Source organism: Palaemon carinicauda, chromosome 6, assembly GCF_036898095.1.
Source record: "Palaemon carinicauda isolate YSFRI2023 chromosome 6, ASM3689809v2, whole genome shotgun sequence".
Lineage (NCBI taxonomy): Eukaryota > Metazoa > Arthropoda > Malacostraca > Decapoda > Palaemonidae > Palaemon > Palaemon carinicauda.
In genome coordinates this window covers 28,357,548-28,370,270 of record NC_090730.1, presented here as the reverse complement: position 1 = coordinate 28,370,270, position 12,723 = coordinate 28,357,548, and the positions used below count along the sequence as shown (strand labels likewise).

The following is a 12,723-nucleotide window of genomic DNA, read 5'->3' as shown; positions in this document are numbered from 1 at the left end:
TCCGCTCGCAAAGCTCCCCCTTTGCCTACCTTGTCAGCTAGACCAAGGATGGACACTCCAGCGTCTCGCTTTATTCCGCCCTTTCGTGGCAGAGCCTCCAGCAGAGGAGGTGCTCGTGCCGAAGGGAAGCGAGGGAAGAAGAAAGGATCCAAGTCCTTTAAGGGCAGAGTCTGACTGCCCGCAACTTCAGACAGCAGTGGGAGCCAGACTCAAGAACTTCTGGCAGGCCAGGGAGAAGAGAGGCGCAGATGCACAATCTGTGAAGTTGCTCAGAGAGGGGTACAAGATCCCTTTTGTACGGAAACCCCCTCTAGCAACGTCTCCCATCGATCTCTCTCCCAGGTACAGAGAGGAAGAAAAGAGACGAGCCTTGAAACGGGAAGTGTCTCTTTTGCTAGAGAAGGGAGCGGTGGTCAAAGTCTCGGACCTGCAATCTCCGGGATTCTACAACCGCCTCTTCTTGGTTTCAAAGAAGACAGGAGGGTGGAGGCCGGTGCTAGACGTCAGTGCTCTGAATGTCTTTGTCACAAAGACGATGTTCTCCATGGAGACCACAAAGTCAGTCTTAGCAGCGGTCAGAAGGGAAGACTGGATGGTCTCTTTAGACCTAAGGGACGCCTACTTCCATGTCCCCATCCACCCAGACTCCCAACCTTTTCTGAGATTCGTTTTCGAAAAGGTGGTCTACCAGTTTCGGGCCCTATGCTTTGGCCTAAGCACAGCTCCTCTCGTGTTTACGAGGCTGATGAGGAATGTAGCCAAATTCCTCCATTTATCGGACATCCGAGCCTCCCTTTATTTGGACGACTGGCTTCTCAGAGCCTCTTCCAGTCGTCGCTGTCTGAAGGATCTAAAGTGGACTCTAGATCTGACCAAGGAATTGGGTCTCCTTGTCAATATGGAAAAGTCGCAACTGGTCCCATCCCAAACTATTGTGTATTTAAGGATGGAGATTCACAGTCTAGCTTTTCGGGCTTTTCCGTCGGCTCCCAGAATAAGTCAAGCCCTGTTATGCATCCAGAACATGCTGAAGAAGGAATGCTGCTCAGTCAGGCTGTGGATGAGTCTGGTAGGGACGCTATCATCCCTGGAACAATTTGTGTCATTAGGAAGACTACACCTCCGTCCGCTTCAATACCATCTAGCTTTTCACTGGAAAAAGGACAAGACGCTAGAAGCGGTCTCGATCCCCATTTCCGAAAAGATGAAGTCTTGTCTGACTTGGTGGAAAGACAGTATCAACCTAAGAGAGGGTCTTCCTCTGGCTGTTCAGACTCCCAACCACGTTCTCTTCTCGGACGCATCGGACGTGGGCTGGGGCGCGACATTAGACGGTCGGGAATGTTCAGGACTGTGGAACTCGAGTCAGAGGATCATGCATATCAACTGCAAGGAGCTGCTGGCAGTACATCTGGCCTTGAAAAGCTTCAGGTCTCTCCTTCGAGGCAAAGTGGTGGAAGTGAACTCGGACAACACCACTGCCTTGGCGTACATCTCCAAGCAAGGAGGGACCCACTCACTGACGTTGTACGAGATCGCAAGGGACCTGCTCATCTGGTCAAAAGGTCAAGACATATCACTAGTAACGAGGTTCATCCAAGGCAACTTGAATGTCATGGCAGATTGTCTCAGTCGGAAAGGGCAAGTAATTCCAACAGAATGGACCCTCCACAAGGATGTATGCAAGAGACTTTGGGCCACTTGGGGCCAACCAACCATAGATCTCTTTGCAACCTCGCTGACCAAGAGGCTCCCAATCTATTGCTCACCAGTCCCGGACCCAGCAGCAATACATATAGATGCCTTTCTCCTAGATTGGTCACATCTAGATCTCTACGCATTCCCACCGTTCAAGATTGTCAACAAGGTACTGCAGAAGTTCGCCTCTCACGAAGGGACAAGGTTGATGCTAGTTGCTCCCCTCTGGCCCGCGAGAGAATGGTTCACCGAGGTACTTCGATGGCTAGTAGACGTTCCCAGAACTCTTCCTCTAAGGGTGGACCTTCTACGTCAGCCACACGTAAAGAAGGTACACCAAAGCCTCCTCGCTCTTCGTCTGACTGCCTTCAGACTATCGAAAGACTCTCGAGAGCTAGAGGCTTTTCGAAGGAGGCAGCCAGTGCGATTGCTAGAGCAAGGAGAGCATCCACCCTTAGAGTCTACCAATCGAAGTGGGAAGTCTTCCGAGACTGGTGCAAGTCAGTCTCTGTATCCTCGACCAGTACCTCTGTAGCTCAAATAGCTGACTTTCTCTTATACCTGAGAAAAGGACGATCCCTTTCAGCTCCCACTATCAAGGGCTACAGAAGCATGTTGGCATCGGTCTTCCGGCATAGAGGCTTAGATCTTTCCAACAATAAAGATCTTCAGGACCTCCTTAAGTCCTTTGAGACCACTAAGGAGCATCGTTTGGTTACACCTGGTTGGAATTTAGACGTGGTACTAAGATTTCTCATGTCAGACAGGTTTGAGCCGCTACAATCAGCCTCCCTGAAAGATCTCACTTTAAAGACACTTTTCCTGGTATGCTTAGCCTCAGCTAAAAGAGTCAGTGAGATTCATGCCTTCAGCAAGAACATCGGCTTTTCGTCAGAAAAAGCCACATGTTCGCTACAACTTGGTTTTCTAGCCAAAAATGAGCTGCCTTCTCGACCTTGGCCTAAATCGTTCGATATTCCCAGCTTATCGAAGATTGTAGGCAATGAACTAGAAAGAGTCTTATGCCCTGTGAGAGCTCTTAAGTTCTATTTAAAGCGCACTAAACCTTTACGAGGCCAATCTGAAGCTTTATGGTGTTCAGTAAAGAAACCATCTTTGCCTATGTCAAAGAATGCTTTATCCTACTTCATCAGACTGTTAATACGAGAAGCTCATTCACATCTGAGTGAGGAAGACCAAGCATTGCTTAAAGTGAGGACACACGAAGTTAGAGCTGTCGCAACTTCCGTGGCCTTTAAGCAAAATAGATCTCTGCGAAGTATAATGGACGCAACCTATTGGAGAAGCAAGTCAGTGTTTGCGTCTTTTTATCTAAAGGATGTCCAGTCTCTTTACGAGGACTGCTACACACTGGGACCATTCGTAGCAGCGAGTGCAGTAGTGGGTGAGGGCTCAACCACTACAATTCCCTAATTCCATACCCTTTTAATCTTTCTCTTGAAATGTTTTTATATATGTTTTTTGGGTTGTCCGGAAGGCTAAGAAGCCTTTCGCATCCTGGTTGATTTGGCGGGTGGTCAAAGTCATTTCTTGAGAGCGCCTAGATTAGGGGTTTGATGAGGTCCTGTTGTATGGGTTGCAACCCTTGATACTTCAGCTCCTAGGGGTCGATCAGCATCCTAAGAGGATCGCGAGGCTCCGTAAGGAAGACGTACTTAAAAGGCAGAGTAATTGTTCAAGTCGACTTCCTTACCAGGTACCTATTTATTTTGTTTTTGTAATTTTGATAACTTCTAAAATGAAATAAAAAACTCTTAGCTCATAAAAGTGTAAACATATATTACTGGTCTCTACCCACCATCCTGGGTGTGAATCAGCTATATATTCACCGGCTAAGTTAAATATTTAAAAATGATATTTTGATTATAAAATAAATTTTTGAATATACTTACCCGGTGAATATAAATTAAATGACCCTCCCTTCCTCCCCAATAGAGACGCAGTGGGACGAGGAGAAAATTGAGTCTTTGTTTACATGAGAGCTGGGTATCTGGTCGACAGATGGCGCTGTTGGGCACACCCGCAGCCTGTGTAGCGATCGCTGGCGAGTTTTTCCGTAGAGTTGTCTGTCGAGCAACAGAGTTGCAGCTATATATTCACCGGGTAAGTATATTCAAAAATTTATCTTATAATCAAAATATCATTTTTATCATATCTCATGTATCATGCGAGTTCCTTTTTTGAGACTAAATTATAATAAACTAACCTCTTTTTCTCCACTTCTTTATCCCAACTTTAGTTCATTAAGTGAATGATAAAATATTACCGAATGAAAAATAGCTTTTTGTTATGAGTAACTGATTCGGATAACAACAGCTGTTTAGCTCACATTTTAACTTTCGTACAATAGTAAACAATTACCATAGTTTCTATAAATGACGTTAAGCAGAATAGGACTACTATATTATTAGTCCACTTTTACCTAAAGAATTGGAAGAAAAAGTCAATAACTTCCTAAGTTTTGTAATCAACCATTGTAAAGGTAAAGACTACACAGTTATTGTGCATCTGCAATAGGGATGATACACATCCAAATTTTTTTATGGCATTAAAATTAACAGTAAATAAGATATAAGAAAAGTATTTTTACTAAAAACTAATTACTTTAATATGGTAAAATTAAAATTATAGCAATAGTAGAGTAATAATTGTGTTTTAGCAAGAGAAAAAAATAATTAGGTTGTTTACCTTAATCAGCTGATTTGGAAAGCATAGATGGTAGACTTGAAGAGCTTACAAACGTAAACAACAGATAAGACTTACAGTACGGTATATTCGCTTTGTTTTTATTTCATTTCACGAGTCTTTAAGGAGCAGCGAACATTCAGAACCTTTACCTAAGGAACACTATGTAATTAAGAGCACTAGACCAAACTACTGTAATGAAGTCAAACTACAGTAGTGTAAGAAACTGGGCAGGCATGTCAGACTTACCTCCCACAAGGGAAGGCATGCTGGCCTTCTGATAGTAACAAAGGTATTTAGATAATTTGAAATTTAAAAACTTATCACTGACTTGACAGGTAAAGGAGTATTGGCATATCACTCCACAAAAATAACCGTTCTCCCTAATCATCATTACCTTGGCTTGCTTTTTTGGCCATTATGAATGCTTAACATTAGTCGTTCTGTTTACAACATTGTACTCCTCGCAATGGTATTTAAAAGGTAGTACTTTCCCTGTGCACAAACTAAAACTCAGTTGAGAGATAACTTAAAATGCAATGAACACTTATCACAACCTGAAAGGTTCTTTATTTATTTAAAACTCAGTGTTTTTCCTATGCAAGAATGCTAATATATCTAGCAGGAAAGCCCACTAAAACTCAATAAACACTTATGAAGCTTCTAAGTACAGTAAAGTGATTCAAGAACACTCCCGACTTGATTTCTCACAAACAATATCTCTTTAGTCAACCAACTTAGAAGGTCAAGACTGGAAATCAAATTGAAATTTAAGACGATATCATGTAACAGATGAGTCTCATACCAGTCAGTATGTCTATATTATAGTCTTAAGGCTTAAAAGAGAATCATAATTCATACCCTTTTCTGAATCTGAGACAATATATCGATGCTATTCACCACAAAGGGGTAACTTAACTGAAGGATATAATCAGTCTTGGAAGAGGCTATTTCCTAAGAATTGAAAGAATAAAAGGCTTCCAAACTTACCATACTCAACTTAAGGTATTCCTCAGCAATAATGTTACACAAGGTTTAGAAAGGAGATAATTCCTTACTTTCAAGGTTGCCTCCTTCATCTTCCTGTATCATAGGTTTCTATCCATCATGAAGTTGGAGAGTTAAGGTGCATAAACTGTTTTGGAACTAGCCACTTTTTTCAATTTGGTTGAATAAGATGCTTTAAGAACTTCCCTTAATCAGTTTATTATGCCATTTCTTCTAGGAGAAGGCACTACTTTCATACTTTCATCTTCTGTGTATGAGTTTACTTCTATACTGCAGGAGGAACCAAGAGAACATTAGCTAATTTTTGGGTTTGTTTATCATTGGAAGATAGTACTCATTTGGGCATAAAGATACTAGCTCCTACCTTTAACCCATTAACGTTAATGGTATCTTGATTGTACGCTGTCTTATGGTTTACTTTAGTCCTGAGGCTGGCAGCAAGAGAATTCCGTAGGCCTGACGTGAAATTAGCCCCCTTATCACTGGTTATGTATCTCTGGTTATGCTATGTGATTTGGACAATGTCAGTAATTTTTCTGGAAAGGGGATCTGCAACGGTGTTGAAAGAGCCCTTCAGATACTTGATGTTGCTTCTGTTAGTTCACTGACCGGCAATCTCCCTTTTTTGGAAGGCGTGAATCAAGAGCTGATGGTCCATTTGAACCACAAATTGCTATCCCTCAAGCATATAGCTGAAATGCTGAATGGCACAGTGGACTGCAGGTAGTACTCTGTTAAAGATGGAGTATTTCTGTTCCACTGGAGATAGCTTCTTGCTGAAAAATGCTAGCAGTTGGCAGCCATTGTCTCTTTCCTGTTTTAGTATTGCACCCATTGCTGTGCTGCATCCATGATCAATGTAAAGGACTTATTGGAGAGAGGAAACATTAATGTTATAGCAGAGCTAAGGGATTTTTTTGGCTTCTTAAAATGCCATTTCTTCCTTATCTGACTTGCATAATGGTTTTGGAATTCTTTTAAGCATTCATATAAGGAAGACATAATTCTGGCAAGGTTAGGTATTAAATAGTGCTAGTAATTTATCATACCAGCATACTTTTTCAGTGCTTGGACACAAATGCTTGCTGGCACAAACGTTTATTTACACAGAAATCTGACATAAAGACTCCTTGCAAGCAGAAAAGTAGCAGGAAATATTTACTGTGCTGTACATCAATTATAATTCAGGTGTGTTTCTGCACATCTAGTAAATGCTTGGGATATATTTTGTTTACCGGAAAAAAAACATTCAAAACATCTGAATTGATAGCTTGCAATACCCGTTATTAGATATTGGTTTGTTTTAAAAATAAAGTACCTTCGTTCATGAAATGAAAAAAAAATGCCTTTGACGTCGGCTTGTGTTTGTTGTATGTCTGTTTTCATGCTGTCCATTGGAAGTTTTTTTGTTGACCAGAATATTGCTGTCAGATGCTGGATAACAGTTCTTATAGGTAAAATCCAAAGCAATATAGTAAAATATTAGCTTATGATATTTTGGGGAGCTGGCAAACAATTCAGTACAGTACCTGTAAGTAGAAAAAGTTACAATTATACTTTTCTAAAAAGGTAAAGACATACAATTAATGTACGTAAGGGGTGTTGTTAGTACCTAACTATGGGTCAATTGAGATACATGTATTAAGGATCTCTCCTGTCTGGTATGAAAAAAAGTACATGGCTAAGGTCATTTAAAAATGTGAATCCACGCACAATGTGATTGGGTTTTGATAAAATGATATGCTTTCATAAGAATCATTTTTAATATACTGTAATCACATGAAATCATATACACTATCATGTTCCTTCTTCCAAGATACATAACATGAACCTTGCTGCTTGGCATGCAGTTTACATGTAAAATGATGAAGCTGATTGAGACATATTCATGCACATTGTAACCATCTGTCTGACATACAAAATTAGGTGAACCTGCAAAGATTTGAGACATGAATATTGAGCATATGTATGATTGATGGATTTAGGGGAAAATGGTCTTGTCATAAAAGCAATACAGTATTTCTTTCATTGTCATGTGATATTTTTGTCTTAAGTACCATCTGTGATTGCTATTTGTTTTGTTCATGCCTCATGGTTATGTCAAGATGATTGACAAATTACCTTGCCATACAATAATCTTTACACACAAATCTGTTGACATTGCTGCAGAATTATAAAGCTTTTTAATGAGACTAATAAATTGCATTTCAAGATTAATAAGGGTGACTTGATTGCTATTTCTCAAATGAGAATTTTCTTTGTATGCTTCGGTATGGAAGTATTTCACATGGTTGTTGAAAGAAAGATAGATATAAACAAATGCACATTAATATAGACCTTATACTGTACTAAAGGATATTTAAAACAAAGGAGGAGTGCAAGGCCATAACACTTCAAGCAGTACATGCAAAGGGGCCGAACACAAGGTAACTAATGTACTCTAAAGTGAATGCTTTGTACACATGCATCCTTTATGGTCCCAACATACATCATTGTATCTATAGTGGTTGTGTGTTGAGTTCCCAATAAGTATAAGAGGCTATAGAAATCAAACATTCTTTACGCATTGATTTTATTTATGCCATACGTATACATTAATTCAGACGTTATACTGTACTAAAGGATATTTGAAATAAAGAAGGGGTGCAAGGTCATAACACTTTAAGCAGTACATCTAAAGGTGACAACACAAGATTGCTAATGTACTGTAAGTGACTGCTTTGCGGGGTACAGATTGCTAAGTAGCGTGTCAAGAACACGTCCTCTGATATTATGTGATATCCTTGAGAGAAAATGTAAGGATATTCGTGCCAGGAGTTAGAATTCTGGGGACCTGAAGGTAAAATTCTCTGGGAATATCACTGTAGTACATATATCCATTTAGGAAGCTAATAATAGGAACTTCCATCAGGATGACATGGCTTGAGCCCAAAGAGTATTTTTACACATTGATTTTATTTATGTCCTATGTACACATTCACACTTATGTCCTTATTATAGATAAGATAAATTATAATGTAAAATAAATCAATAAGCAAAATACCATATTAAATTCATAACCATAAGATAATTTTCCATGCTAGTAAGCAAGTCTTATGTTCATAAAAAATTCTATGCAGGTTATTTTTTGTCTTGAAAATATCTGTATTTTTAACCACTAGAAATATTCAACAGATTCACTTTTTTAATCTATACTGCATTCACTGGATATCCAGTCAAATTTCTCAGTAAGCAAACTGAAACATTACTTATGTCCTAAAACATCAAATAATCTAGTAATTCCAGGTGAACTAAGACAGTGTTCCAAAAAAATAATAAGCGTTCTAGTCTTTACTCCTAAACAGAAAAAGAGAACTGTATATGACAACATTGTTACTGCCATAAAGTTCAACTGCCTGCCAAGCATTGATATCTTCAGTATGTCTCACAATCTACACTCTTGCACTCTCAGACTGTAAAACTTGCACACTTCACCAGACATATTTTCTCAGGCTTATTACCAGGTTACAGAAGTGACACAAGATAACAATTCTCTATGCAGTTTTGTCACAATTGTTGCAAAACAAGACAGAATTAATAGAGGAGAACAGGAGGCAAAAAAAGAATGAGATTACATTGCCATGTACTTTCTTTGCTTATAAGTATTCCGTTCTTATGTATGTTAGGTAGTTAATCTTAAGTACAAACAGATTTTATGCAAATATAGTGCAGACTTGTATTTCATTTTTATTTGCTAAAGTTCTTATCATTTCCTTAAAAGAACTTATTAGAAATTTTTATAATGAAGTCCAATACCAGTGCAAATCTTTAATAGCCCAGACCCGAAACACATTTTGATTATATTACTCCCTGTTAGTTGAAACCCTTAGATTCAGTGGTTGCAAGATTCTATTTTCATTGAATGTGACACACTTTGTTTAAACAATAAATTTTTTAAATATGTTTCTTTTCAGATTTGAAGAGTTGGAGAGAATGACCTTTAGTGCACTGGGATCAAAGGAATTCATGAAAGAAAAAGAAAGGGCAAGAGAAATTGAATTTATGTGCCTCCTGGCATGCATTTATAATGATAGCTCTTATTTTGCATACAACATCATGCGTGAGTTAGTCATCAAGAATCCTGAGAGTGAAAGGTGCTGGAATCTGCTCAACTTAATTATATCTAAGGCTGATGATTTTCGGCATAATCGGTTCCTTCTTCGACTGACTCACAAGCATCCCGATTTAGTGGCATTAGACCTGCTTAATGGTCATAACTGCTTGGTAGCAGGAACATACAAATATTCCTTAGCCCAATATATACAGGCATTTAAGCAAGATCCCAGTAATCCTCTTATTCCTTTGATGTTGGGATTGACATTTACCCATATGGCTTGTCAAAAATTTAGTGGGAAAAAGCATTCTCTTGTTGTTCAGGCTTGCGCTTTTCTTAACACTTATGTAGAAATGAGAGGGGAATGTCAAGAGTCTATGTACAATATGGGAAGGGCATTTCACCAGCTGAATTTATTACCACAAGCTATTCACTACTACAAACGTGCTCTAGAATGTCCGGCAGTGGAGTCTCCTCCAGATGGGCCAATGCTCGATTTATCACGTGAGATTGCATTCAATCTGGCTCTTATTTACCAGAGTAGTGGATCTCCCAATTTAGCAAGAATGTATATGTTTAGATACATTCAGGTTTAGATTTAATCATCTGTGATGTACAGTGCTTGAGGAAAATGTCAATGTATTGTTCATTGCCACTTAAGAGTTAGTTGTAATGTAAGGCAGTGAAGTACAGTACTGTAGTAAGATTTTTAAAAAATAGATGAGACCTGAAAATTCCACCTGTGTGGAAATGAAATTTGCATTTGTTTCGCAACATATTTGTGCAGATTTTACTGTTGTATAATCTTACTTTCTTGTCAGTCTAAATTGATCTCCAAGCCTTATCCAGCAGGCTCAATATTTTTTTTTTCTTTTTACTCTTTCAGTAAAACCCTATTTAAGAGAAAATGTATTAAATATTATTGTTCCTAGATACAGTATGTAGGAACAGTTATATTCAATACATATTCTCTTAAATTGAATTTTAGTGAAAGAGTAAAAAGACAAATCAAATGCTCCCTCATTTGTCTATTCTCAAACAAGTGTCTTGTGTCCATACGCTGTCCTCGCTTTAATCAGTGGTCTGGTTTAATTATCTGTTTTCCCATCATAATCAAGAAGAGTAAAGAGCAAATGTGACATATTTCCTTGTAGCGCTCAACTAATTACTGCAAATTTACACGACAGGATTTCATCAACATTAACTTTGCATATGCTTCATTCATGATTAGTTTCAATATGCTTCATTCATGATTAGTTTCAATTAGTTTTACATATTTAACTAGAATGCCATAATAATGTAAGACATTCCTTAATATTAATCTATGAATAATGTCAAATACCTTTAGTTAATCATAAAAAAGTATGAGAAGGTAATTTTTAAAATGTTGTACAATTTTTTTTTTTTACAATACTGTATTTTAATGAAATGTTTCCCGAATTTAACCCTTGATTTTTAAAGCTTTTAGAATTATGCACACTAATTTTTTTCATTGGGATTGACTGAAGTCAATGTTTTATAGTTTTTATGCTCAATCGGTCATCTTTCACTGTTATGTTAGCTGTAACTCGCAATTATTCCTAGTTATAAGGCTTTGTATCCTCATTCCACATTCTGCCTAAGTCTAGTTAGCATATGGATTGTCATTTTATTTTCAGCTGAAAGCATTTCTTCAGAGATTCCATCATAGCCTGATGCTTTCTATTTTCTTCCTAAGTTTCTTTTTATATTACAGAGTCTTGATCTTTGTAGTCCCTTCATCCTACTAGCTGCATCCACTTTGTTTCTTTCATCTTGCTATCCAGCTTCCCTTATTTGTTACTCCATAGTGTAACTGTAGGCTTCCCCTTCTGTTACACCATTAATTCTTGCACTTCGTATCATTTACTCTCTGTATCTCCTATCTTGGTGTTCAACACTGGCAACCTTCTGTTACACCTTTAATTCTTGCACTTCATATCATTTACTCTCTGTATCTCCTATCTTGGTGTTCAACACTGGCAACCTAACCTTTCTTCAAAGAATAACCTAGCAGTTCCAGTGCCAGGTTGTCAGACGAAACTTTCACGAGTTAGTCAATCACCCATGCCAAAAACTATAAACTCTTTCATTAGTACATTCATAGCTCCTGGTATAGCAATCAGATTATCTTCCCTAATCTTTCATCTCACAAAAATTTTCCAACCAGTATTTCCTTTTTTCTGGTTATGATGCTATTGATCTGTTCCTAATTCCCACCCATGGATATTTCATAACTGATTCTATTGATTGCTCTAACTGCATTGCCAATTTTAGAATACTGTAAATTGCTTTGTCAACATCATCCAACAGTTTTTTAAACAAATTTTTGTTCTCTTCTTGCACTTCAATTTCACTATATAGACTGAAGTACTTAGCACATTTGTCATCTGCTGAAGATATTTCTAATACCGTCATCATGATCTTTTTCATTTTATCTCTTTATATAGTTAGATATGTAATGAGGTATACCCATCATCTTGTATTATATACACCAGGACCACGTCTTTATCACCTTTTCCCATGCCTTTGTTAAATAGCAAGACTACAAAGCAACTGCTGTCCTTCAAGTCACTTTCTATAACATAGAATGCTCAGTGGTAATACTGTATGCTTACACTTGTTCCACAGGTCACTTATTCGTTCCTTCTCATCTCAATCTTTTGAGTTCTCATACTCGTACTTTTACTCTAATTTTATGGGGAAAGTTAGACATTAGATTTATTTGTCTTGCTTATGGTGATTTCAGTCCTGTTCTCATTCCACTCTTCCACCTTTAAAACTTGAATATTTCCATCGGCTCTTTCTCGGATTTTTCTGTTAACACAGGTCTTCTGCTTAGCAACTCTCATAGGCTGTCATTCTTGGAGTCCATTATATGTGGGTTCAGTGCTGATACTTGATTGAAGCCAACATTTTTGTCAATAATTTTTCTCAAGTCATGCCACTGCCTTCATTTTAGATGTAGAGTTTTGTTAAGAGTAACAGCACTTGACTTGACGAGTCTTTTGTGGTACACCCCACTCAAAATGCTTATCTAATTACTTTTTTCCCATAAATGCATCATTGTACAGAATACTTTGGAGGTTGATCTCTGGTATGAAGCCAAATTAACAATCATCACTCTATAATTTATCTCAGCCCTTCCTTACCTTGTGTAAACAAGTCTTATTCCTCTGTATACGTTACTGGAAAAGTTT

General features: G+C 38.1%; 1 protein-coding gene across 3 annotated transcripts in view; it reads left to right on the top strand.

The window, feature by feature from the left end:
* LOC137642535 (general transcription factor 3C polypeptide 3) overlaps positions 1-11,518 on the top strand; it is a 139,986-nt gene extending 128,468 nt beyond the window's left edge. For all 3 annotated transcript variants that reach the window (XM_068375169.1, XM_068375170.1, XM_068375168.1), the window contains exon 15: positions 9,366-11,518. In XM_068375169.1, the coding sequence (XP_068231270.1) occupies positions 9,366-10,101 (736 nt within the window). In that variant the 3' untranslated portion in view covers positions 10,102-11,518. The remainder of the gene's footprint in view (positions 1-9,365) is intronic.
* The last annotated feature ends 1,205 nt before the right edge of the window (positions 11,519-12,723 follow it).